At 39.3% G+C, this 25,165-nt stretch overlaps 1 protein-coding gene across 1 annotated transcript in view; it reads right to left on the reverse strand.

Annotated features, from left to right (window-relative positions):
* The window catches only part of clstn2a (calsyntenin 2a), a 164,830-nt gene that overhangs the window by 8,225 nt on the left and 131,440 nt on the right, over nucleotides 1-25,165 (reverse strand). The window contains exons 8-12 of the mRNA XM_023282689.3: nucleotides 24,419-24,676; nucleotides 22,902-23,023; nucleotides 9,985-10,147; nucleotides 3,042-3,208; nucleotides 2,569-2,717 (exon numbers count right to left, since the gene is read on the reverse strand). Of these exons, the coding sequence (XP_023138457.1) occupies nucleotides 2,569-2,717; nucleotides 3,042-3,208; nucleotides 9,985-10,147; nucleotides 22,902-23,023; nucleotides 24,419-24,676 (859 nt within the window). The remainder of the gene's footprint in view (nucleotides 1-2,568; nucleotides 2,718-3,041; nucleotides 3,209-9,984; nucleotides 10,148-22,901; nucleotides 23,024-24,418; nucleotides 24,677-25,165) is intronic.

Consider the following 25,165-nt stretch of genomic DNA (forward strand, 5'->3'; position numbering starts at 1 on the left):
CACAAAAAAGGGGGCTGGAGCCTGATCACATTTTGCATTGAAATACTCAGTCATGTGAGGAGGAGCTGCTCTTCTGTTTGTGCACACTAGTGTTTACAAATGTGTGCCCTCAAGCACAGTTTCCAACCCTCTTTTCTGATTTCTTTCCACAGCTCTGGTACTGATGTCCATTCAGACACGGTTCTTGTTGAAACACTGGACATTTGAGCTTAATGACTGAAGCTCCTGCCATCTGTGGCCCAACAATAAACCCTCTTTCAAAGTCACTTAGCTTGTTTGTGTCTTGCCATCTTCATACAAATCAGAATCAGCTGGCCGTCTCAGCATTTTAATACAGGAGTGCGTTACTGGATGTTCAATGCTTAATTGTACCATGCAGTGCACCTGTGGGGAAGCATCTGCATTCATTGTTTCCCCACTCATGCATTCAGGGTTTTCCTTTAATCTGTCACCTGTCTGTATCTGCTGAGTGCAATTATCAGCATTTATCTCGAGGGGAAGACGGAGGTGTTATTCAGTCAGACAGCCTCCTTTGTTGCTCCTCGGGCTTGCCTCACTTTATCAACCAACGTGCGTCGAAGCTGACCTGCCTGCATTTTGCTGCTCAGCATATGAACAGATGCTGGATGAGTATGAAGGAGCATGAAGACAAGAAAAGAACATGAAGCATATGCAGCCAGACACATGAGCAAATGCCAAGCAATCAGGCTGCACACAGACACACAAACATACACTACCTCAAGTACTACCTGACTGCTACATTTTATATTTATAATGTATATTGGAAGTGAATGATTTATCCGTGGTTCATCAAAAACAAAACCCTTGGTGGTCTGAATATCTACAGTAAGGCCATCTGTTTTCAATGTTGGAAAATAATATATTGGACCAAAGAGTCTGTAGATTTTATGGTAATCTGGCGAGCACTTTGAAAGATGTTTTGTTTTGCTGGAAAGAGAGGAAGGCTGAGTGACTGACAACAGCAACCTGAGAATGTACTGCTAGTTAACAAAGTCAGTCCAATCAAGCAAAATCAAATCAAATCCAGACACAGATGCACAGAAAAACAGGCAGAGAACAGAAAAATAGAACAAAGCAGAGGAAAAGTAGATTCCAACAATATGGTCTTTGCAACCACCAGAAGCTTAATGTCCTTAATGGGCAGCTGGTTGCTCAGTGGTTTAATAGTTTCCACTCTAATGATGCATCTTTTGCCATCTCACTGTGAGTTCTGTGGCCTAAAGGCAAGAGCAAACACATCTGATACTGCCATCATTTAACAGTCCACTCCTGGTTGTAACCTCTGAGATCAACTACTGGGTCAATGTGGACCATCTTCTTTTATGTATTAGGCATGCAACATTTCACATCAGTGTTGTGGGGGATAGTTAGCATCAAACAGAACATCTTCAAACCAAGATGTGTGTCATGAAGAATTCAGATCTTAGTCTGCAAGGAAACGACAGACTTTACATACCTATTCACTACAGCTGCTTTTACAACATACACAAAAGAGGAAGAAATCAGCACACAGCTCGATGGCACATCACATTTTGGTGTGTAGCTGCTCCGCACATCAAACATGCCCCACATATCTCCCCATGACTCACTGAACGCATGGAGCCTGGGAGATACCGACTTATCTAATGTGAGCTAATGAATTAGATAATTCGGTATCGATGCTGGGCGACATGCACAAGCATCTTATCTACCTCACCACCACATAATCCGTGTAACAAAAAAAGCACAGAAACACGATTTGCACTGAATCGAGGTACTTGTCTAGTGGGAAATAATACAATAAAATCAAAATGATGGGTCTTTCAAGCCGTTTTTCTGCAGGACATTTTATCAGTTATGTGAACATAGTAGCACTTCTGGCAACAGAAATATACGCGACTGTAAACATGAAAATCTTTATTATAAACAGAATTCTTCACCTTCAAGTTGCTGGTGCATTTTGTGAGCAAACTTAAGTGTCTCTGAATCTGACATAAACATGACAGAAACGGAAAATACCTGTATGTGCAAATGAAAAAAAAAAGCCAAAGTCTCTCAGATGGAAAACAACAAAGAAAAAGGTTCTAATCAAGGAGCTGTCTGAGCAGAGCTGCTCACTAAGTGAATGTAGAGCTGGATGTTAACAAGTCAGACAGTGTGTTTTGTCTCCCTTGATAACAGAGTTAAAAATGCCTCAGAGTATACACTACCATTCACTTAGAAATCCTTATTATTGAAAGAAAAGCAGTCTTTTTCACTGAAGATAACATTAAATTAATCAGAAATATAGTCTAGACATTGTTAATGTGGTAAATGACTATTCTAGCTGGAAACAGCTGATTTTTAATGGAATATGTACATAGCGGTACAGAGGAACATTTCCAGCAACCATCACTCCTGTGTTCTAATGCTACATTGTGCTAGTTAATCGTGTTGAAAGGCTAATTGATGATTAAAAAAGCCTTGTGCAATTATGGTAGCACATGAATAAAAGAGTGAGTTTTCATGGAAAACATGAAATTGTCTGGGTGACCCCAAACTTTTGAACAGTAGTGTATGTGCACTCACTGTACTGTCGTGGTGATATGAAGGCGTCTGAGTCCTGCCGTCGGGAACTGGCGAGAGTTGATGTAGGAGACCTTGGTCATGGCTGTGTTGATGCTGTCCACATCCTCTCCTTCCACCACCAGCACAGACTGAGCCGGGTTAAAGTGAAACTGCACAGACACACAAAAACACCACTCGTTGTTAAAATGAGGCTTTAGAATCTAGACTCAATTAGTTGAGTTTATGTTGTATCTCAATACCCCTTGTATCTCTTGGCTTACAGTAGTTGGGAAAACATGTACATTTTAATAGCATCTGCAGATATAAAATCCTCAGCCTTCACTGCTCAAAAATGATACATGAATCCTCAACAGCACACGCTGCATTCATTCTCCTTTTACAGTGATGCAAAGCTAGTCAGTGGTTACTATGCTACCAACTAAAGGATGAAATACATTACATGTTGGTAACTGTGTCTGCCTATTTCCACGCACCTTTATGTCCTTGGCGAGGCTTTCAAGGGAGTTAATATCAAGGCCTTCTTTGCAGGCCTGCAGACAGGAGATAACCTTCTGCGTTTCAATGCGTCCTGGTCGGATTGTCAGACCTGACAGGCTGCCATGGAAATACTGAGTGAACCTCGGGGTCGCTACCTCACCACCTGGTGGAAAAAAGAGAAGACATGGGTGAAAGGAAAAGCAAGAATATGACAGCAGATTACAGATGTGGAAAAGAAGCAAAGAGAGAAGTGATGCAATAAAGGACAATTGGCTTAAAAGAAAGCGTAACAAGGGAAGAAGGACAACAGCATGTATTATATATGTTTACAAGGAAAAAGTGCATGGAGTTTGTTGAATGCGGTCCAGAAAAAGCTTACAAGACAGAATGGATAACGAACTATGAAGAATTTAGAACTTTTCCTTCAAGTCTGAGATAATAAGAGAAGCATTGGAGACAACTGTCAGGCCCTACATGAAATAAAAGTAATTTAATTGTCTTGACAATGACATTGTGTTTCACAGTTGTCTGATAGGGTTTACATACTTAATCATTTTAGTGTGGAAATATTGAACGGCTTAGAAATAACAAAAGTATTTTTCAAAATAAACACATTACGGTGAATAAATGCTTGCAACCTCCAACTAAAAATGGGAAAAAAAAACAAAGTGCAAGAGATGCTCATATTCACATGTCAGGATTTTTCTGTTCATATTGCTGCTGCACACCAAAGATAAGCAGGAGAAGCAGGTGGCAGCAACCTAAGAATATGTGGTATTACAGGATTCCAAGTTGTAGCCTATAGACTATAATCTGCAATACTTAAAGAAATATCAAAATGCATGTCCGACAACTGACACACACAAGTTGATTTTGACACTTCTTGTCAGGGTGTCACATAGAATTTGTTTCATGACTTTGACAGACGGTGGTGCGTGCTTGACCTGAAATATTCTGTGACTGCCACAGGCAGCTGGAAATACGGTCATTCATTCGAACTAAATGGAATCTCTTGTGCAAGTCAACACACTGGCACAGTCCTTGTGTTGAAGTATCACAGCAGTAACAGTCTGCGGAGTCTGTTCCATCATAAATTCTGTCAGGTCCTGACATCTTCTTAAGAGTGCACTTTTTCAAACAGGGTAGCAGATTTTCCTGTAGGACCTGTCAGCTCTGCCCTGTGCAATTTCACCGCTTGTGATGAAGCGTGTCATTTCTACCAAATCATACAGTATAGGTCTAGTCCACTTAAGGAAAATTAACTCCTGTGTGAAATTTTTAGGTCAGACATGGCTTATACGTCTTGCAAAATTCTGCAAAATGGGACAGCTCCCTTTGCAGTAACGCAAATAGCCTGGCATCTCAGCCTGGATCTCTATTCTATACTCCATTCAGTGTCAAATACGAGTATGTTGCAGCACTGTAATGTGAGCTCCTGAAAAAAGAATTCCTAGAAATGACACATTTACAAAATTTTTTTTTAAATAGAATTTTCTGAAATACAAAAAACTTGCACAAGACCATAAAAACACAGACAAATTTGTTTCCCTTTTAATATTCAGTTTTTCCAAACCCAGAGCAGTGTTGGTAATGTTATTACATTTACTTTAACTTTTAATTTACGAATATTAATAAAAGCAAACCGTTTTACTCTCTCTCATTAATGAACCTCAAGAGGACTTCTAATTAAATAATTTACTCTAATAATCAACAACACAAACAAACTACATCAACTGTTTACATAATTTAGCTCTTATACTGAACCTTTAATTCTGTTGCCCTCTTTCACTGCAGACTAAACAGTTCTTCTTTAACATTGTAGAATATTGACTCAGCAGTTTTGTTGTTTAAGGTTATTCATTTGTTTAACACACAAGTTCTCCTGGTGCAAAACCGTTCTGCACAGAGAGGCTCGGGGGAATTGTAGACAGAAAGTGCAGATGTTATTCTGAAGCAGCAGCCTGCACAAGGCTGGAGGCATCGACTCCCTCAGCTCTGTCAGCGTGAAACAGACAGGGGTGTATACATGCAGAGCTGAGAGACAGAAGGTCCTGTAACGGAGAAAACTGCTTCACATATTGATATTTGTAACAGGATAATTAGTTGTCAATATCTGTAAAAGGGAAGGAGAAAATTTAATTGTCTCTATGCTATGGTATTCATATCTACAACTGGTCAGATGTCGATGATAACTGCTCTGTCTTTGTCCGAGGAAGATTCCTTAACTTTGGCAAATCAAGGCAAGAACACGGATGTCAAGCAGGTCCTGACATTAAACCCAAACAAATATAAACCTATGTCTTTGCTCCAAACAATCTGATGACACGCTATGACTGATTTGCACCTATTTCTAAGAATCACATTAGCCTTAAGACCTTCAACAAGCAGGTGTACCAGCAGGAGTCTGTCTGGCTGCCAGAGTTCAAAAGATCACAAAACTAAAGGATTTTTTACATTATATTTCACTAAGATTTATGTTTTACATCCAGATCACATCAGTGGAATATAATACGTAGAAAAACAGCATGCTGTCAGGGTTTGGGGATTCATTTTATCAGCCACAACAGTAAAATCACTCGCAGTTGAAGAAAACATCATTCTATAACGTTCGTCACATTCTGCTGGGAAACCTTAAGTCCTGGTAATCATGTGGATGTTACCCACGACAACAGCAGGGGTTTTTAATGCTGCGGCTATCAGTGTCGGCCTTTCATATAGTGATACATCAAAGCCACACACATTCTGAGTAACAGAGTAATCTTACATGTACTTTGTCACAGGAAAATTCTCTTGGATGTGGGCTTTCTTTTGCAGATGAAATAAAAAATATTTAAAGCTGATGTGTTAGGGAGCCAGTTCAGATTGATGTCTGATGTCAGCCTTGCAAAAGGCTGGCAATAACCATCAGCCTTTTGAAAAAGAAAAAGAAAAAACTAGCGCTAATTACTTTTATAAAAGTAACTTAAATAATAATCTTACTTGTCTCTATTTCATTAAAAGTGTGTTAATTAGTAAATATATCACTCCTTTAGTGGGTTATTGAAGTGAAGTGCTATTTTTTCTGCATTTCTTTTGTCTAGGCTCTCAGAGCAGAAATTGTGAGAACTGTGCATTTGAGATGATAAGTAGGTATAAGTATGGGTAGAAGATGAAAAAGTCCTAATTTGCCTGCCCATCATCTCCCTTTCTCTCTCTGAACGTGGAAATATTCACCATTTTCTGCTCTTTCTCCATCTTCATCTTTCGCAGATACACTTTAAAAGGTTTTCATCAAGACAAGGCCTTTGTGATTCAGTTACTAAGTGGGAACTGACATATTTGGACCGCCTGCATCTAGACGTGCATTCACGTTTTTATAGATTTAAAAATTCAATCTAAAGCATAAAAAGAAAACTAAATAAAAGAACAGGAGTAGCAGAAGAGCACCCAAGTCACGTGTGGCAAACGTTGCAAACATTTTAATGTTAACAAGTATGACACTGTGAATAACTTTGGATTTGCTTACATACATGCATAATATACATTTGCCTTTAGACTGATGCAGTAAAATGATATTAAATATTTTTAAGTCTTGGCTAAAGACGACAGACATCCATTTCATTGTGGTTCCTTTCATTTTCAGCTTTTAATTCTCGTTTATTTTTTTACTATTTAACACATTCAGTTACACATTAACACTGATCAGACACAACAGTAAAAGCAACTCTTTAATATTGTACAGGTCCTTCTGGCCTCTTAAACAGCTTTGACCCTTCCACCTCTGAAGATGTGCTGTGTAGCAGGCACCAAGACTTCAGCAGCAGATGTTTTAAGGTCTGGAAATTACAAAGTGCAGCATCCACGGATTGGACTTGTTTTTCCAGCACATCGCACAAAAACTCAAATGGATTAAGATCTAAGAAATTTGGAGTCCAAATCAACACCTTCTTCTTCAAGACCTGCTTCCAACACTTCAACTTTAAGAACTGACTGCTCACTTTTAATATATCCCACCCCTTGACAGATGCCATGGTAATGAGATGATCAATGTAAGCTCACCTGTCAGTGGCTTCAACGTGGTGGCTGATTAGCATACACTAGGGATATCCAAGTCCAATCAAGGCAATTTTAAACTGATTGTTATTGGCATCCTTTGTTTACATCCGCTGTCACACTGGTGTCATTCATTTGAAGCATTTTTGTAACTGTTGCAGCATTTTCACTTAATAATTGATAAACTTAAAATGCAAACTGAGCACAGTGGACATTTGTTCTACGCTGACATTGCTGTTTTAAGCCACATATACATACTTACCCATACTATCCAAGTTGATTCTGGTTGTATTAAACTCATATGCTGGACGGAGGTCATTGAACGTTACAGAAGAATTTATCATGGTGCCCCTTTACCAGCTAAACCGAGAACTGCCTGTCTCCTGTGGTTGCTACAGAATTAAACAGTAAGAGGCCCCATTTGGCTGCACAATCAGGTACTACAGTTAATCTACAATATTTGAAGCATATATCGTCTTGGAAAATGGTATCAACTATTCCGATCACATAGAGGCAACATAAATACATTTTTAAAAAAAAAAAAAAAAAAAAAAAAAAAAGATTGCCACATCCAGAGGATGCACACACACTTTAAGAGAAGTCATCACTTGTGGGATCCAAACTGAATTAATGTGTCTCAGGGAATACATCTGTACATCAATATTTTAAAGGACTGAGTCTTTCAGGAAATAGCATGATTCTCCCAAGGACTCTCCTACAACTGAATCTTGTTCAAGTTTGTTTTCCCATTGCACCTTCTCTTGAAAGGCACAGACAGTTGTACCCAGTAACATCAATAACTGCTGCATTTCATTCAGCCTCTTGCACTGTTCATGCCGCCTCACTGGCATTACAGCGACACCTAAAATGAACAGATATTATTGTTCTTAGTTACACCTGTGCGTTTCCTGCTATGGCAAGTCAAAATGAGAAAATCTATTGGATTACCTTCAATTTGACAATAAGTTTTCTTTATGCTTGGAGCAGTGTAATGTTGTATTAAGACTCTTTTTTCTTGGAGTGGCACTTCATGTTTCTTTAATTTTGATTGTTTTCTTTCATTTTCCACAATAAATCGCCCACACTGGTTGATGCGTGTCATGTGCTTCTGCTTCTTTAATTAAGTATCTGAATGCCATGATGGAAGCTTGAAAGCTGTCCTCTTGCAAAATGAAATGAGATGTCACACACTTGCCATTCAAGCTTAAGAATAGCTTACTGCGTCAGAAAACTGCTTAGAACTAATAACAACCAAACTCTTTTTTGTTAACCTTGTAAGGCAACAAGACGCAACTTCTTCTTGCTCTGGGGGCAGTGAAAGTACAGTGTGAATGCCTTTTATTCCACATGTCTCATCATTATGTTGTTGATTGTGGAGAAAAGAGGATGGAGAAATGAGAGACTCTGAAAGGCAATCTTGCTTGCTAATGGCCTGCAAAGTTATCAGTTGCGGCTTAGTGAAGCTTAAAGCGGCTTCATTGGGATGTAATAGCTGGCAAAGTTGTCCTCCATTCACTCTAGCTAATCCTCCCTTCAGGGCTTTCTCTCACAATCAGAGATTCATGGAAAGAGGCAGCAAGAGAGGGCTGTACGAAGCAAGGAAGAAAATGATGACGACAAAAAGAAAATTGCAATCAGGCACAGGATGAAAAGAAATTTAAACACCAACCAAAACGGCATCAGGATTGAAGAGTTGGATGATGCTGGCGAGTGTTCCGAGCGTGATTTAGGCAAGCTGCTGAATGGATCACTACGGTCTCATTCTGCCCTCCTATGAAGCACTTTTGTGCAATTATTCAAGTAATAAACATGGCAGCAGGGTGGCTCTTATTCATTCCAAGGCAATCGCTTCTCGCTCTCGTTTCCTGTCGCTGGAAAAGACATGCAGAATTTCTGTTTGATACCCACTCGGCTTGTGCCTCTCCATTTCAAAGAAGAAACAGCTCACAGCCCCGGGGCATAAATCTTAATCTCTTTATTTATTTTAACAGTGAGTCTCCTGCTTTCTCGCTCTCTCTCTCCGTTTGTGATTCAAATGTAATTTTCAACTTCTTTTGGCTGCTGTACCTCTTTGTTGGTGCTGTATTTCTGTGTTTACCATATGTCATCACCAGTTTCCAGGCTGGTCCCAATTCCATATTAAAAAACAACAGGTTTCTGACGGATGCCCCTGCAATTTGCGGATTGCTTGGTCTCTTGAAGCTTTGTGAGTTGTTCTACTTTTAAAATAAGTTCAATGAAAAAAAGCAAGTTTCAGATCAAAATACTTGCATAGGACTCACTTTAAAAATGAAATCAAAGACACTGATACATTTTTGAATAAAACTGATGTTGAGAAAGAATAAAATTTCAAAACAGAAATACTCTCTGGAAAACGTAATGGATATATTACTTTGGTGTATGTTTTCATTTGTACATATAGGCAACAAATGAAAGAAAACAGGTGTCACCACAGGGTGCTAGAACAGATGAACACTATTCTTCTAGAAGACATGAAAGATATGTGATGTGTTTTTTCTCTCGCTTATTTTTCAGCCCTTTATTTGTTTTCACAGCGAGCATTTACAATACAAGAGTGGCTGTAACTGTCAATATGCAGACATCAACCAATCAAATAACCCCGGTGTTTTTAAATGAAGTCATAAAGATGATGTTTCTTCTGTACTGATGTGGCTTCTTCTGATTTTATGATTTCATGTGCACTAAATAAATAAACACCATAACCTCGAGCTGAAAAGGCTGCCGCATATAAAACTACTGTCAGGTTAAAGTATGGCTGTAAATAACCTCAACAACAGCATAATGGCTATTCCCCGCTTGATTTCAGCTTCTCAAATGTCCACGCAAAATGTCTGCATTTTGTGTATTTTTACATTGTTACACCTGTACACAAACAAGCACACTGACCTTGCCAGCAGGCGCCCACCGTCAGCTGCGTATCAATCTTTGAGGCGTGGATCGGCCAGTCATCCGTCACCAGATAGGGTTCATAGGTCACGCCGTCCACAAACAGAGTAACTGCAGGAAATTCCACGTTGATTACGTAATAGTGCCATTCCTTGTCACAGATCTGCAAAGCCAAGTGAAAATTATCATATTATTCAGCTTAAGTAGTTTCCACAGAGGCCATTTATAATACATTCAAATAAGACAATATTCCTGATTTGCACATACAAGAAAATAGGGAAGCTAGAAAAATACATTATTCAGGCAACTACATGTCTTTTTTAGGAGGTTTATTTAGGTTAGGAGCGTTTTTCCGTGGAGGATTATGTTTGTAGGGCTGCTGCTATGAAGATGATTATGTTTACTCCAATCACAGTCAGAACCGGAGGCACATCGTTGAACGTTCGCTGCTTTTCTACCTTCAATAAATGAGACGCAACAAATTCCCCTCTTCTTCCCTGGATCATTTGCTCTCTGTCATCAGATAGCTAATGAGGTTTCCGTCTAATGAGCTGTTCATTAAAAGCACACGATGAGTGACAAACACAGCTGTGGAAGATTCATGCTCCGCACAACTTTTATCAACCATCACAGACATTCTTTGATTATTACGAGAACTTTTAAAAGACATCACATCCTCTTCCTTCCCCCTACATCTGTGCACACCACAAATACACCCAGAGACTTTCCTCACACCAGGACGACAAAAACATCTTTAGCTACTTCTTTGCTTATATGGCTTTAGGTAAAGAGGGAAGGTCCCATGTTTACTGTCTGTGGATATTAGCATCATCAGACAACTCAAAAATTCAGCTGCCAGTCATTTTGTGCGACTGTTTCCCAGTTATTACTGGAGATTGCCGCTCAAAAATTCCCTCCAAAGAATGTCAGGAATTGGTACTAATGTTTTCATCTGGCTACTCAACAGCACTGTAACTGGAAAAAAGATTGTTCAATATAACAACAAATCTATTACATTTAAGTCATAAATACAACTTAGATGTTGACTTTTCTATTTACAAGTGAGAAACTGGTGATTACTGTATGAACCTTGCTTGTCTGTTTGTGTAATGCTGCGTTCATGTTACACACGATAGAAGACGCGAAGGGAAAAGATTCTCATGTTTCCAATTTACGAGCGTTAATGACATCAGACAACTGGAGAAGACTGTGATTGCAGAGCTGGTCCTGTGAGGGCAAAAGCTGCAATAACTGATGTTTTCTGGCAGCGGACACAATTTGTAAACGGTGCTGACATTTCCTTTCATTTTAAGTTAGTATGATGAATTTATTATCAAAGTGTTCCTTATTCACATATCTAATAGTTACAGGGCAAAATCAGTAGCCACATTTTGAGCAATGACGAATCCATAAATATCCCGGTAGGAATTACAACATCAGTACTGTTTACATGTTTCAGTATGACAAGCATGTGGTATTTATTTAGTGACTGACTGCTGACCTGCCCACAGTCTACTGCATGTTGGAGCATCCTCAAGTCCCGTACAACAGTGGACATGAATTCAAAATGTCTGGCCCAAAGCATAAATGACTCATGTAACACTGAAAGCAACAACATATCGGCCTAGCAAACAACTGTGCTAGAGAGTCTATTTTCTGAATCACAGAAACATGAGTAAATACTGTCAGCTGAAAGTGTGCGTCCTTTTAGAGGTGCTTATTCCAGGCTAATTGAGGTAAATGCAGCTTCAAAGGTATTTAGAATAAGTCCTCATGTTAAGACCAAAGCATCTGTTTTTCTGTAATCGAAGTGGTGTGAAGGATTTGGTTGTATTTATTCACACTAAAGAGGAGAATATCAGCTAATACAAGGTTCACCAAGAAACGCAGCAGGAAAAGATTCAATATTCAGATCACCTATTATTACGGGTTATGGGGGCTGGGGTCTATCCCAGCTGACTTTGGTGAAGGCAGGAGACACCCTGGACAGGTCACCAGCCAATCACAGGGCTACATATAGAGACAAATAATCACACTCACATTCACACCTACAGACAATTTAGAATCACCAGTTAACCTCAGCATGTCTTTAGATTGTGGGAAGAAGCTGGAGCAACTGGAAAGAACCTACACAGGCACAACGGCCACACATACAACTGCAATGACACACACCTTACTGATGAACTAATGAAGATGAAACCTGCGCTGTTGGAGTAACCAGGAATCTTCAAAGATGTTCAGTTCAGAATGTAGAGTCTCAATGTATGTGAGTGGTGAAAAGATTGAAATTCCCAAAGGAAGTCCCAGAAACCCCTCTCACACAGCATCAGTTCTGCCAGGAGGCACTATGGTTTTATTTGGATCAAAGCCAGCTTTAATTTGATGCACTTAAGTGTGTTTTCGTGTGATACCGTATCACTGTTGCCCTGTTCCTGGACTGTACACACACTGAAACATGCTGAGAATTCCCAAGTTTATTAACATTGACAGTATGTTTTAGTATCATCTCACTTTCACAACTTGTGCAGCTACTTGACTAGACAGGCAGAATGAATTGCCACTTCCATTGAGCTGCTGGATGGCTGACTGCCTACAGAGGTGAGAGGAAAGTTACACGTCTCTATAATTATCTATACTGTTTATGTGGGTGACTGCATCTTCGTATACTGAACTTACTATTTTCAAAGCAGTGATTACGGATATGTGGAGTTTAAAAAAGCATTACCAGATAACTCAACAGCTGCACAATGCATTGACCCTTTAATAAAAGGAGCCTGAAAATAATCTGATAACAGTGACTTATAAATAATAAGAGAAAATCAGAAGACAGTACTAGCAAGTCTTTGAGGTTGTATTTCGAGCTAAATCCTACAAATGGCATGCTAATATCCTCCCAATGGCAAAAAAAATATGCAGTTTTCAAAGTGCTATGTTGTTCATCTTAGTGTAGTGGGTGACTATTAATTAGAAATAAGACAAACTAAAGCTGAGGCTGATGGAAATGCTATTAATGTGGCAGATATTTGGTCACAAATGACCAAATAAACCTTTGACCAAAAGTCAGTAGCTCATCAAAGCTGTTTCAGTTTGTTGTGAGGTAAAAACAATTGCAATGACGAAATGCTGCAGGTGGTTTAAAAAGCTTCAGCTACACGACTGACTGGTACACATAAGCAGGAGCATATTTTGTGTATCCTGGTATCCATAAATAGACAATAGTATAGGATTATTTATAAAGCTTTGTTACTTATTTCTAAGTGCTTGAATGGACTAGACCCAGGTTATCTGTTAGCATCATTTATTAGTAGTTCTTTGATCTAGACTAGCACTTTTCATTTAAAAATTTGCTGTCACCAGAAACAAACAAACAAACAAATGAATACATTCTGCATTTCTTCACACAATTGTGGAGTCATGACTGACTCATGACTCAGATTTTCAGCTAAATGGGATGAACTGCAGGCTGCGCTCACAACGAGACAACAGACCACTAACTGTGTCAAACTACAAAGAAGACATTTGGAGTTCTCTCTACTTCCAGCCTTGGTTGTCCTGTTTCCATAAGAATGCAAGAGTTTATATTACAGAAAATGATATTATATGAAAAAAAGAGATTGCTTGGGGTTCAATGGGTCAAAAACTTATTTTTACTTGCTGGCTTTTTCAGTTTTGATCAAGTTTCAGTTTTTATCTGGGTGTACAGTACTAATGACTATTTTTGTAGTTTATTACGTAATTATTTGGAGTACTTGTAATGGTTTATTTATTTAGTGGTTTATAAGAAAGTAATGTTGTGTTTAAATGCACAATATAAACAGACTGACTTGACTAGACATGAATGCCTGTACCAAGTGAAAACATTTTCATCTTACATAAAAATGTAAACCTCATGTTGGCATTAGAGCCACGGTATAAAGAGAGTAATTAGACTTCATCTTCTGTGGAACATGGATGTCTGCAGCAAATTACATGTCAAACTATTAACTAGCTACTGAATGCATCTGGACCAAAGTGGTAGAGAGATCAACAGACACCGTCATCCTCAGAGCTATGCTGCTCGCACGACTGCAAAAAAACATTAGCAAATGGTAAAAAACCTCCAACATTCCACCTGTAGAAAAACTCTGAAAACATTTTCACAAATGTTGGTGGTGAGGAAACAGGAGGGTAAGAAATTGAGTTACATTATTTCTCTCACACAGTGAGGCTGATTGTTTCTCTTTTAATCTATTATGTTTCACTCTCCCATTCTTTCTCTACGTCTTTGACAATAATAACTGATCGAGTGGGTGCTGAACAGAAATAGAGGGACAAATAATGCCCTCTATTCTTCTGTGGTAATTTAGGAATGCATGCAGAGTGACTGCATATATGAAAATCCTTTCAGTACACTTACAATCAGCATGAATATTACAGTGCAAAGGGAGAACACCAAATGTCAAACTGACAGGGATTGAGGGCAAGATATGGAAATACTGGATGGAAATAATGAAATACTGTTTGCAAGATTATACAGCTACAGATGAACTTTACTGAGTAGCTCTAGTGCTAAAATGTATCTGCACATATGTGACTACTGGAATTAGGAAATGTTTGCTTTTGAAACCAGCACTGAATCTGATTATAACACCGGCTGTCTGACCTCCACAACAGAAGTTTCCAAATGCAAATACACATATCATCAGCAGCACTCTCTCTGTTGCTGAGGTATGCTTGTATACACATTGGCTATTTGAAGACACATTAGTTGGTAGGAGCTTGAAATTACTTCTCCTCTGCGTCAGGGTAACAATACAATGGATACTGAAACACTGCGATGAGCTTTTCCCCAGGCAGATTTTGGACCTGTTTAGGAGGAACACAATCATCAGTCCCACAAGAGAGACAGAGAGAGGTAAACAAACTGAGGCAGGCGAACAGCGGCATTAAGACTATCTGTGTGTTAATGTAGAAAATTGAATTCTCTGAGCATTTATAGAATTGTAAACTCTTTGAGAATATCTTTAACATGCAGCTATTTTTAATTTTTGTGTCATTTGATGTGAAGAATGTTTTAATCAAAAGGAAAATTCAGTCATGACTTTAGAATCGCAGAGTCCCACAACTGAATCGCTCAGCAAAGAAATTTCCTTTCTGCATCCAAGGTGTTCCCTAATGTTACCCAGGTGGTCATGAACTTTGCTGTAAAGCTCCAGTAGGGCCTGAAGTGTCTTTTAATTTAGCTGTGGCACCTGGTTGCATCACCTGATGGTCTTACTGTTTAGTTTAGCTAACAGTGGGCACCATGACACAGAATTCTATGACATTTAACGTTCTCTGGCCAGAGCTGGTATGTTTAATGCAAAAAGTTGCACTACAGCATCTTCTATCTGACAACCAGCTGACAGGAAACATAATCCGGCTCAATAATCCAGCAACATAATCTTGGGATCGATTCGTTTTTCCAGTGTATACCTAACAAATGGTGTAATTTTGGCATTTTTAAAAAGATAACTTTTCTTTCAAACCTGCTGGTGGATGTGGGGTTCAGAGGTTTAACATCTGTAAAATGCCCACAGGGTGTTTCCACTTTCGCTGACCTCTCAATTACTGCACATTTTAGGTCTATACACACAAATAGGGGTGTATATGTATGTATATATATGTATATGTATATGTAATAGGTGTGATAACATTAAAGACGAATCTACAGTGCTCCTGTCCTACATGTTTACAGTGACTGACTTTTTAACCCGTGAAAGTCACGTAATATCAGTTCAATTCAAAGTTTAAAATTGTCTTAATTATTCAATGATTTGATTCAATTATTTAATTCCATTTAGTGCTGTATCCCTCAGACAGAAAAATATTGAAGAACTTTCCTGAGCCAGACTCCCTTTGTTCAGTATATTACCATGCAATAGCATTGTTTTATTGCTGAGAATAAAACACCAGAGATAAACCTGTCTATCTTGCAAAGATCTGCCACGGCATCTTTACGAGAAGCTATTACATCTTACACATCAGCACAAAAGAAGGAACATCTTAGAAGCCTCTTGGATCTAGAAAATATTACACAATCTTGGGGCTGAATTTAGGTTTCCACGCCAAGGACCTCTGGCAAAACAATTAAATGCTGCTTGTTCTGCATTCGACCAACAACTAAGGAGAACAGAGTCACAACTCTTCTATTTTTTGTACAAAATCCATACATATAAGTACTGAATCAGAATGGAATATTGTTCACCTTGCTGAGGAGAAGACCAAACCAAACAGAAGCTCTTATTCACAGATGGCATTAGTGCATTTTAAATGTGCTGACATAAGCAGAATAACGAGGACATTCTGCTGGCTGCACAGAAGCCCTTTAATAAGGTCAAGTTTATTTTGATGCACTGGAGCCTGGGATGCAAAGAGGCTTCCTGACAAAATATAAAGGATAATCTTCTTATCCACTTCTTATGATGAACATCAGCTGACAGGGCTCCGCTTCAAGCACTAATCTTTGTCTTTCTCATATAAAGGATATAATGATGTAGCACCAGTGATTGGCAATGGCCACTGATTGTTTTGCTGATTGCTTACATTCTGTGAAATTAGCATCCACAGCATTATTTTAGAAAACGTAAAGGTTTGTCTTTCAGTGATACCACTCTCCTCTCCTCTTTGTCTCATCTGTCCTCCATGCCCTACTGTCTGAACTAATTTCTTCTGTTTTTCCCTTCCCCATTATTCCCACCTCCACCTCATCGCCTCTTTGCTTCCCCCTCTCCATTCCTTCTCTTTTCATCTCCTTTGTTACTCTTCCCATCCCTCGCCTCTCCTCACCTCTGATCATCTCTCTTCAATCACTGTTGTGGCATGGCATTTTTGATGGCAGCTGAGCACGTGTCAGTGTGGGATGGATAGTGAAAAATAAATAAATAAGAGGCAGAATGTTAAGAAAGAAAGGAGAAGAGTCTTGTTAGCAAACTCAACAGTATATACATGAAAACACATCTTGCTGCGCAAAAGCAATTTTCTGTGAGGGGACAAGTCTAAACGTAAGGCACTGTTAAAACAGGAATATTTTCCAATAAAAAATAAAAAAGATTATGGGAAAAGGAAGCATATTTATCTAAAATTGCATCAGCGTTAAAGGAAAGCTATCTACTATATCTGATTCATGTCAGTGACACAACTAAAACAGCCAAACAAAGAAAAAAAAGATGTATGACCGTAGATTAAAAAGAATCCAATGTGAAACACGTCAGCCACTTTCAACTCAAAAGTCTCCTTTAAGATGATGTTTTTCTACAGGATGTTTGAAATCTCTTTGCTTGTGTGTGTTTATCTGCCTTTCTATTTCTTCTGTATTCTCTCCGCTTCTAACTTAGCTAATAACGCAATATAGTATCAGTGAATTATTTAAGTTCTATCGTGCGATCAACAAAAGCCTTTATTTTTATCTAAAATAAAGCCAGATAGAAAAAGAGGAGACAAGCAGAGAGAAAAGTGGATGGACCGACAGAGATGGAGAGAAAATTGAAAATAAAGAGCTGGAAGAAACAAGTTGTCAGTACATTAGTATGCTGACTTAATGCTTATGTAGTGCACTCAGCATGTATGCTAAGTGCACAATAAGCAGCATTAAGTAGCTTTCCTCTGACACACACACACACACAAACACGCACACACACACACACACACAACTACTATCCGTCACCCTCAGGTCTCAGCAAGGACACACACACAGTGCAAAGACATTTACATTTAGTGAGACGCTGCTGCTCTAAAGAGGAATATCACAGGAAACACCTAAAGCAAAGACCAGCTGAGCTCTGAAATGAAGCCATGTGAAAAATAGAAGCCAGAAATCAAATAAGAACACCCTGAAAATGTACAAGCTAGAGGCAAAGCTCAACATTTTCTCCGTTGCTCTCTGTCTTTTTCAGTTTTGTTCTTACAGCAAAGAGGGAATGCGTGTTTCATCGGCAACTTGCGCTTGCTTTTTTCAAAGCATGAGTTCTTACAGGAGAGTGATTTGCAAAGCTAGGATGATTCATAGCAAATAATATTAACACTGAAAACATCGAAGTGAAAACCTAATGCACATTAGCAGAAATTATGGATTTTCGGAACAAAAAAACCCAAAAAACAACAAGCATGTCATGTCAGCGAGATTTGTTGAAACATCTGATCGACTAGTACAAGATCTTCACAGTTTTTCACCGCTATGATAAACAAACACGTCCTCCTTGTGTTCTCACTCCAGATGCTTTTGCTTTGACATTTAAAAAAGCTGTAACACACACGTTTGTTTACTGCATCTTGAAGATCCTGAGCATTGATGCATGAATGTATGTATATAGATGGCTTTAAACTGATCTCAGGCATTTATTAGTCACTTGAATGTGAGATGAAACTAAATCACTCTCTGCCTCGGCACTTCAATACATCCTGGTATCTACCACAAACAGCAAGAGAGGCAATACACACACACACTAACACCACCACCTACACCATCCAATTAATCTCCTGGGAAAGAAAAGGAGGTTTATAATCAGCGCAGGGCAGAGAGAAAGCCGTGGCACAACATGCATGGTAGTAGCAGGCAGATAAGGTAGATAATTGCAGATACTTTACAGACAAGTGATGAGAGTACTTTTGCTCTACTCCAGCATCCAGTCCCTATAATTGAACTCAGACATAGCAGGGGGGGTCTGCAGAAGTTTTGAACAGTGTAATAATGTGTGAAACTGCAAAGTTTGTCTGTGATTCAGAAGATGGGATCTGCCAGCCCTGTCATTTGCGCAGTTATCTCAGATTGATGTGAAACAATCGTTTAATCCTTTTCAAATCTCAGGCCACAGCAGAGAAAAACACCAGGTAGTAGCCTCAACTCTCACCCTTCTGTTAACATACATATCTTTATATACGGACCTTGTATAAATGCCAAATTACACACACACCATAGTTGTTCTTTATACTGGGAAAACCTAGAAAGCAATTCAGAATCAAACTGTAGGTGTACATAAAGGTCCACGCAGGAAAAATGACTTATTTGTCTTCCTTTTGATTTTTTTGACGGCACCTTTTTTTCCTCCCGCATCTCCCCCTTCGCTTTATGACTCTGATTACATGTCTGACACATTTCTACCATCCCTGGCTTACACGACGTTTGGAGAGTGAACCTTGATTTGTATAGGACTTAATTTGTGATGGTGAGTGAATATCCTTAGGACAGCTGGATTGCACTGATAGGTCCTCCAGACTCAGGGAGAGTGAATAATGTGCGCAAAGGGGAGTGATTCATCCTCTAGTCCATTACCAGGACTGAAAAAGGAGGAGGAAAATAGGCATCCTGTGTGTACGTGCATGTGTGTGCACATTCACATACAGCACATACAGACTCACAAATGAGTGCTTGTAGATGTGTGTGTAAAGGTTTCTGTCAGACGTGACATTCCTTCAGGAGCGTTTGATCGACATTGAAAATGGAAGCCCGTCTTTCTCTCTTACTCGCTCTTTGCCAGTTTCCGTTCATCCCATACTACCACTCCTCTCTTGGGCCGACAATTGCAAAATCAATAGAGCTAAATGGAGTTGCTGCGGAAGCCATTGAGCGTCCTCTCTAAGTGCTGGAGGAACAAGGACAGTAAGAAGCATCTGTGACACCCCACAGCCACCTCCTCTCCTCTTACCACATTCTCTTTTCAACAGTCTCAACTACTCTTGTCCTAATTATGCAGCACAAGGCACTGAAGCAGCTCCCATTCTTAGTTCACTCTCTGTTTAGTCCATAAGTACTCTGAGATACAGAATAATAATTACTAGCCTGCAGTATTAATATGTGTTAAACTGGATAAAATGCAGTACCGTCAGTGAGGAAGTGAGAAAGAAAGACAGGTGGAAATTGGACACACTACACCAGTGATACAGATACTACTCACTTTAATTATCTAGTTTTGGAATTTAATTCAGCCTACAAGTACATGTCACAGCACAAAGGAAAAAAATTCAAATGAATTTAAATTTGTCCAAAAGAAAGACTATGCATCCTAGTTATAGCATGATGTTCACCTTCAGTTCAGCAGTATAGTCCCCAAAATGCGGATCACAGCTGTTCAGTTCAGTACAAGTAGCCTGTTACTTGCAACTAACTCATAAGATTATGATTATTTTTGTGTTTTAATATGATTAATATGCAAGGCATTCTCAGTGACTGGCAAAATCCCCTCATAGAGTAAAAACTACAGATTCTGCCAGAGACAATGGTCCGTACATTTAGTTAAGCTGGAAAATTCATTGACAGATTTGTTGATTACACTAAACACCTTTTGGACACAAAGTCGACATATCACAACCTTTTAAAATCAATATGCATTTATAGAGCAACAGCATGTTTTCTAGTCTCCTGGTTCAATATTCACTGTCTTCTAGCTCTGTTTTGGTCTCCTCCGACACCTGAATTAAACATCAAGCTGTTAAAGCTACTAATTTCCACTGTGTTCACCAGCTAGTCTTTGACTGCATCTGTCTGCTGTCTGGTGGTGAGCAGGTTATTTACTGAGAACCAAAACAGTAAAGGTGCAGTCTAGGCAGCTAAACAATGAACTGAAACTCACTACAGTGTCTTGGAATTTGGAAGGGAGCAGCAGAGTCAGGTTATTATTCTCTGCAGGCTCATCACCACTCAAAGCTATTTTCACATTTGTAAATTGTTTTCACACTGCTATTATTACATTATTAGTGGCATCTGTGAAAAATCCAAATAGAGTGTTTGTATTTGTAGACGGCAGAAGCCTTTAGATGTTTCAAACACGCTGCTGTTCACTTCTTGTTGGCATGAAATACTATTTGCTCCATGAGGGCACAGATCAGGGTTTGATATCATTTATTCAGATTCGTAGAGATGTGGTTTCTTTGTAAACTTACCATTTGGCACAAATATTTGACAATAACACAGACTTGAATCAATTTTCAAGAGTTAGACGTCACTTTCTTCTTTGCCAGTAATACAATCCAGCTGGACGACACAGATTTTCTCGACTTCCACAATACAGTTTAATTAACGAATGTATTTTTTTTTCTACCTTCAGGCAAAACCAGCGGATAAGTGCATTGCCAGACATAAAGAAATTTTAAAAACTAAAAAATTCAGGAAGGAACAGCAATAAGTAGTACACGAGAATCAGTTCATGAGTAGTTTTTTTCTTCATTCTTTTCATTTACACCCTTCTCTTGTTAACCTTTGGTATTTCAGACCAGTTTCCATTTATATTTAATGAGAGTCTCTGCGCAAGTGATTTGTACTAGTGAGTAACATCATCACAGATTCTCTTTGACTGCACTGCTTCCAAAGAAGTCTTTTACAAGATCTAACTAAAGGGGCAAATGGGATCCCCACTATCCATGAACTATGTATGTGCATAGCAGACAATGAGAGAGAACACACAGGCGAAAGATAATAAGACTCAGCGAGAATGAAAACTAGCAGGACTGAAATAGAACTGTGTCTTGAGGTTGTTTGCTTAGAAAACTTAGCATTCTGCCACTTGGCTGCCCTTCCCTTTGTCACATCCACCTCCGTCAGCCTCAAGAGAAGAGAACAGTGGACTAAGGAAAACACTTTTCAATCTACCTTTGACCCAGAACAAACAGCTACCTGGCTGGAAGGTGCACATGAGAAAAATACATTTTGTTGGACCTGTGACCTGCAAAAAACAACTGTCTTGGCTGGAAGGCACTAGCAGAGACAGTGCAGAGAAAGCACATGTGTGTATCCATGCAAGGAATGATTGTATACCTACTTACACACGAGCGCACACACACTCTCACACACACACACACATACACACTCAAGAAAGAATATTCATTTGTATATAACTTCCACGCAAACCGGCAGATAAAAATCCTAACCAAAAGTCAGGGTTTTGGTTTCTCATGCGCTAGCACACACACAAAAAGACCAAAATACAAATCTCTCATAATCTGCTTAGTGAGCAGGAATTCCTGAGAGCTTGCCGTAATTATGAGGCCTTTTCTAATAATTTCAGAATGAGGTGGATATATGCTGTGTCCCAAGGGTAAACAATTAGATTAGATTTACATCTACCATCCATTATTATATTGAGCTGGGGAGAGTCTGTGGAAATGGGAGTTTCCTCTACAAGAGAGTTCATTGGCTTATCATCAAAATTATTAAGACTCGGGGGATTTCATTTTTTCTTTTACAGTAGGATTTTCTCTACTTAGTGACTGCCTGCAGAGCTACAGTGACTCGACGTCTTGAAGCCGAATGATTCTCATTCAACCTTACTTACTGAAACCTTTAAACCTGCCAGCTCCACCGTCACTATTATGACCCTTCATTGCAAAGTCTTGAAAGGAAGCTGCAAAAGCGGACATCGCTTAGGGGACTAAAACTTTCTGCTTTTATCTTTAATACAATACCTGCCTGCAGCGAATCTTATGCAATGCAAAGGCTATTGACAATGCCACCGTGCACATCTGTGGGATAATTGTGGTAGGAAAAGACACAGCAAGGCCATATGATGCAACTTCTTTCAATGCACAGCTTCTCCACAGGACTCAAACACAAAGCTTCAGTGCAAATTAGTTCAACAACTCTCCAGAAGCTTGACAGATAGAGACCTGCTGCTGGGTGAGCTATTACCCATAACTAAACACACTTTAGGCTTTTGCTCTGCACTTCTGTGTGTGTGTAAAGGTGTGCATAGGATACTGGTGTCTTCTGCTGTCTTATCTCCTGCAGCGAGCACAAGAAAGTGATGGAGGGCCTCTGGTAATTAGAATGGAAAGCCTCTCCCTTCACTACACAAATAACGATAGCCCTTCACCTGCTGAAGAAAATCCCCTTGAATCTATGCTCACACTAAAATAGAACACAGACAAGCTCACACATACGAACACACACATGCACACACACATCTCACCTGTTCCAGTTTCCAGTGGAACTCGGCAGGTCTGAAAGTGTCAACCTGAGTGAAATCTCTTCTGAGCAGGAACACCAGGCGGCAGTTGTGAACGTACAGAGAGTAGTGGTGGCGGTTCATCTCTGCAACAGGAGGATCACGACATGCATGGAAGGAAATACAATTCTACATTATGCAGAGCTTTTATGAAAAAAATTACTTCAAGGACAAAGAATGTTGCACATCCACAGTAGGTTTTTCTTTGGAGGTAAAACGAAGTTTTTATTGAGCTGCTTGAAAGACTAAAACTTCTTAGCTACCTGAAATGGGTTCTACACATCAGTCAGCATAACAAAAATGGTTCAATGTGTGGTCGGAGCGCATGCTGTCTACATGTGTGTATTTTTTTTAATACGGACTCTACTCTGTCTGCAGTCCTGGGTCAGTGTTTGTCTTGACGTGTTGTTTGGGGTATATATGCAGCATCAACCATAGTCTTCTAAAATTATAAGACTTGTAAAACTGGATTGCAAAACAAGGACAAATACATTATTGAGAAAAAAACAAGATTGTTCTTCAAAGATGGCTACCAGAGGAAACTGCATTTAATTCTTTACTATTTCCCTTCACAGTGAGTGATTTATTATAATTTTAGTTTTCGGGTCCAATATGTAATTTACCAAATTCTATCACAGTGTGAAATTCTTACATATACAGGGTGTCCATAAAGTCTAAGTCTCATAAGCAGTCAGTGCCATGGCTGAGTATTATGGGGTTTCATACATGACCAACCAGTAGGCCAGTCATGTTAAGGTCTGACTTTATTTTAGAGAAGGAATTTAATATTTATTCTTACATTGATCTTTAGGTTATTGACACAAAAATGATCATTGTAATGATCTGGCTCATACACGTAGCACCCATCTTTAACATCACCTAGCACACCCACAAGAATGATGGGATTCAGTACATGATTATTTTATTGCGCAGTGCTGCTAAGCCAGTCCTTTGGCAACATTTACCTCCTTAAGCCAAAACTTCACAATTGAAACAAAAAATAGTTTAACAGATTCTGGTGGTCTAAAATAACCCACTCTGCAGTCTTCCATTACAAGATCAGACTACGCATTTCCTAAGCTAATAAGCCATCTGTGAGACAATTGTGAGAGCATGCAGTGTGCAGATGGCTTGTTTAATTACACAGTTCAGGCAGCTCAGTTCAGGCGTGCAGTGGGGAAAAAGTTTTGAAGAGCTTTTGCCATTGAGGGCTTCACTCTCAGCCTAATTATCTTGTTATTTTGAAGAGATGGAGTTTGTGAACATGGTGTGCTTATGGTATGTTGGAAGCATAAAATGTCTGAGTATTAGTAAAAGGATCAGCAGTTTTAACGACTCCTAAAATGGGAGCCAATTAATGCTTTAAATTAAGGGTCCAAATTATGCAAATATCAATAGCAATTTTTAATTCCAAGTTCTAAATTCCCTCCCTCTAGTATGTGTAATTTTGCAGTGAGCATTATGTGAAAGGATTTCCTCACCGGTCTTGTCAGAGTTACACAGTAGGGTTTCCTTCTCGGCTCTGAGCCCCGGACTCGGCCCGTGTTTCATCCACGTTGCTACGGTGAACTGGTCTGTCAGGTTTTGGGGCACCACGTGATCTGGAACATTCGCGGCCTGACGCCCGTCAAATCTGTAGATAAGGTCACTGTCTCTGCCACTGTCAGTCAGCAGAGACGCTGTCCAGTTTGTGGATGGGCTGGGGGCAGGAAGGAGGTCGGTGCTGCCGGATGCTGCACCTGGATGTGCCAATCAGACGATGCAACAGCGTCAACAGGCTGCACAGAGTCAGGAAAACTGCTCCTGGATGTCAGCATACATTAGTGTTCATAAATGGGTAATATATTCGCTGTAATCTGTTAGTGAGCATTGTGGCTTGTGCCACATAGTCATGGTTACTAACTAAATCAACTTATATGCAACTTACATGTTTCCACTGTCAGTATGTACCTTAGACTCACTTCTAATAAGATGTGTGGACCCTGTAGATGTGAATCTCTTTTTTACTCATAAACCCTCAAAATGCATGAAGTTTCAATAAGAAAAAATACTGAACACACAAAAACCTGCATTTTTTTTTCTATAAAGCAGAGTAATTTAATTCCATTTTACCCTTTTTGGAATTAATTAGTAAAAGTAAGATTCACATTCATTGCACAATCAGGACTTTCACATTTAATGTATATGAGATGTTCCAGGCTATAAATGGGACTTTAATAATGTCACAC

Source organism: Amphiprion ocellaris, chromosome 10, assembly GCF_022539595.1.
Source record: "Amphiprion ocellaris isolate individual 3 ecotype Okinawa chromosome 10, ASM2253959v1, whole genome shotgun sequence".
Classification (NCBI taxonomy): domain Eukaryota; kingdom Metazoa; phylum Chordata; class Actinopteri; family Pomacentridae; genus Amphiprion; species Amphiprion ocellaris.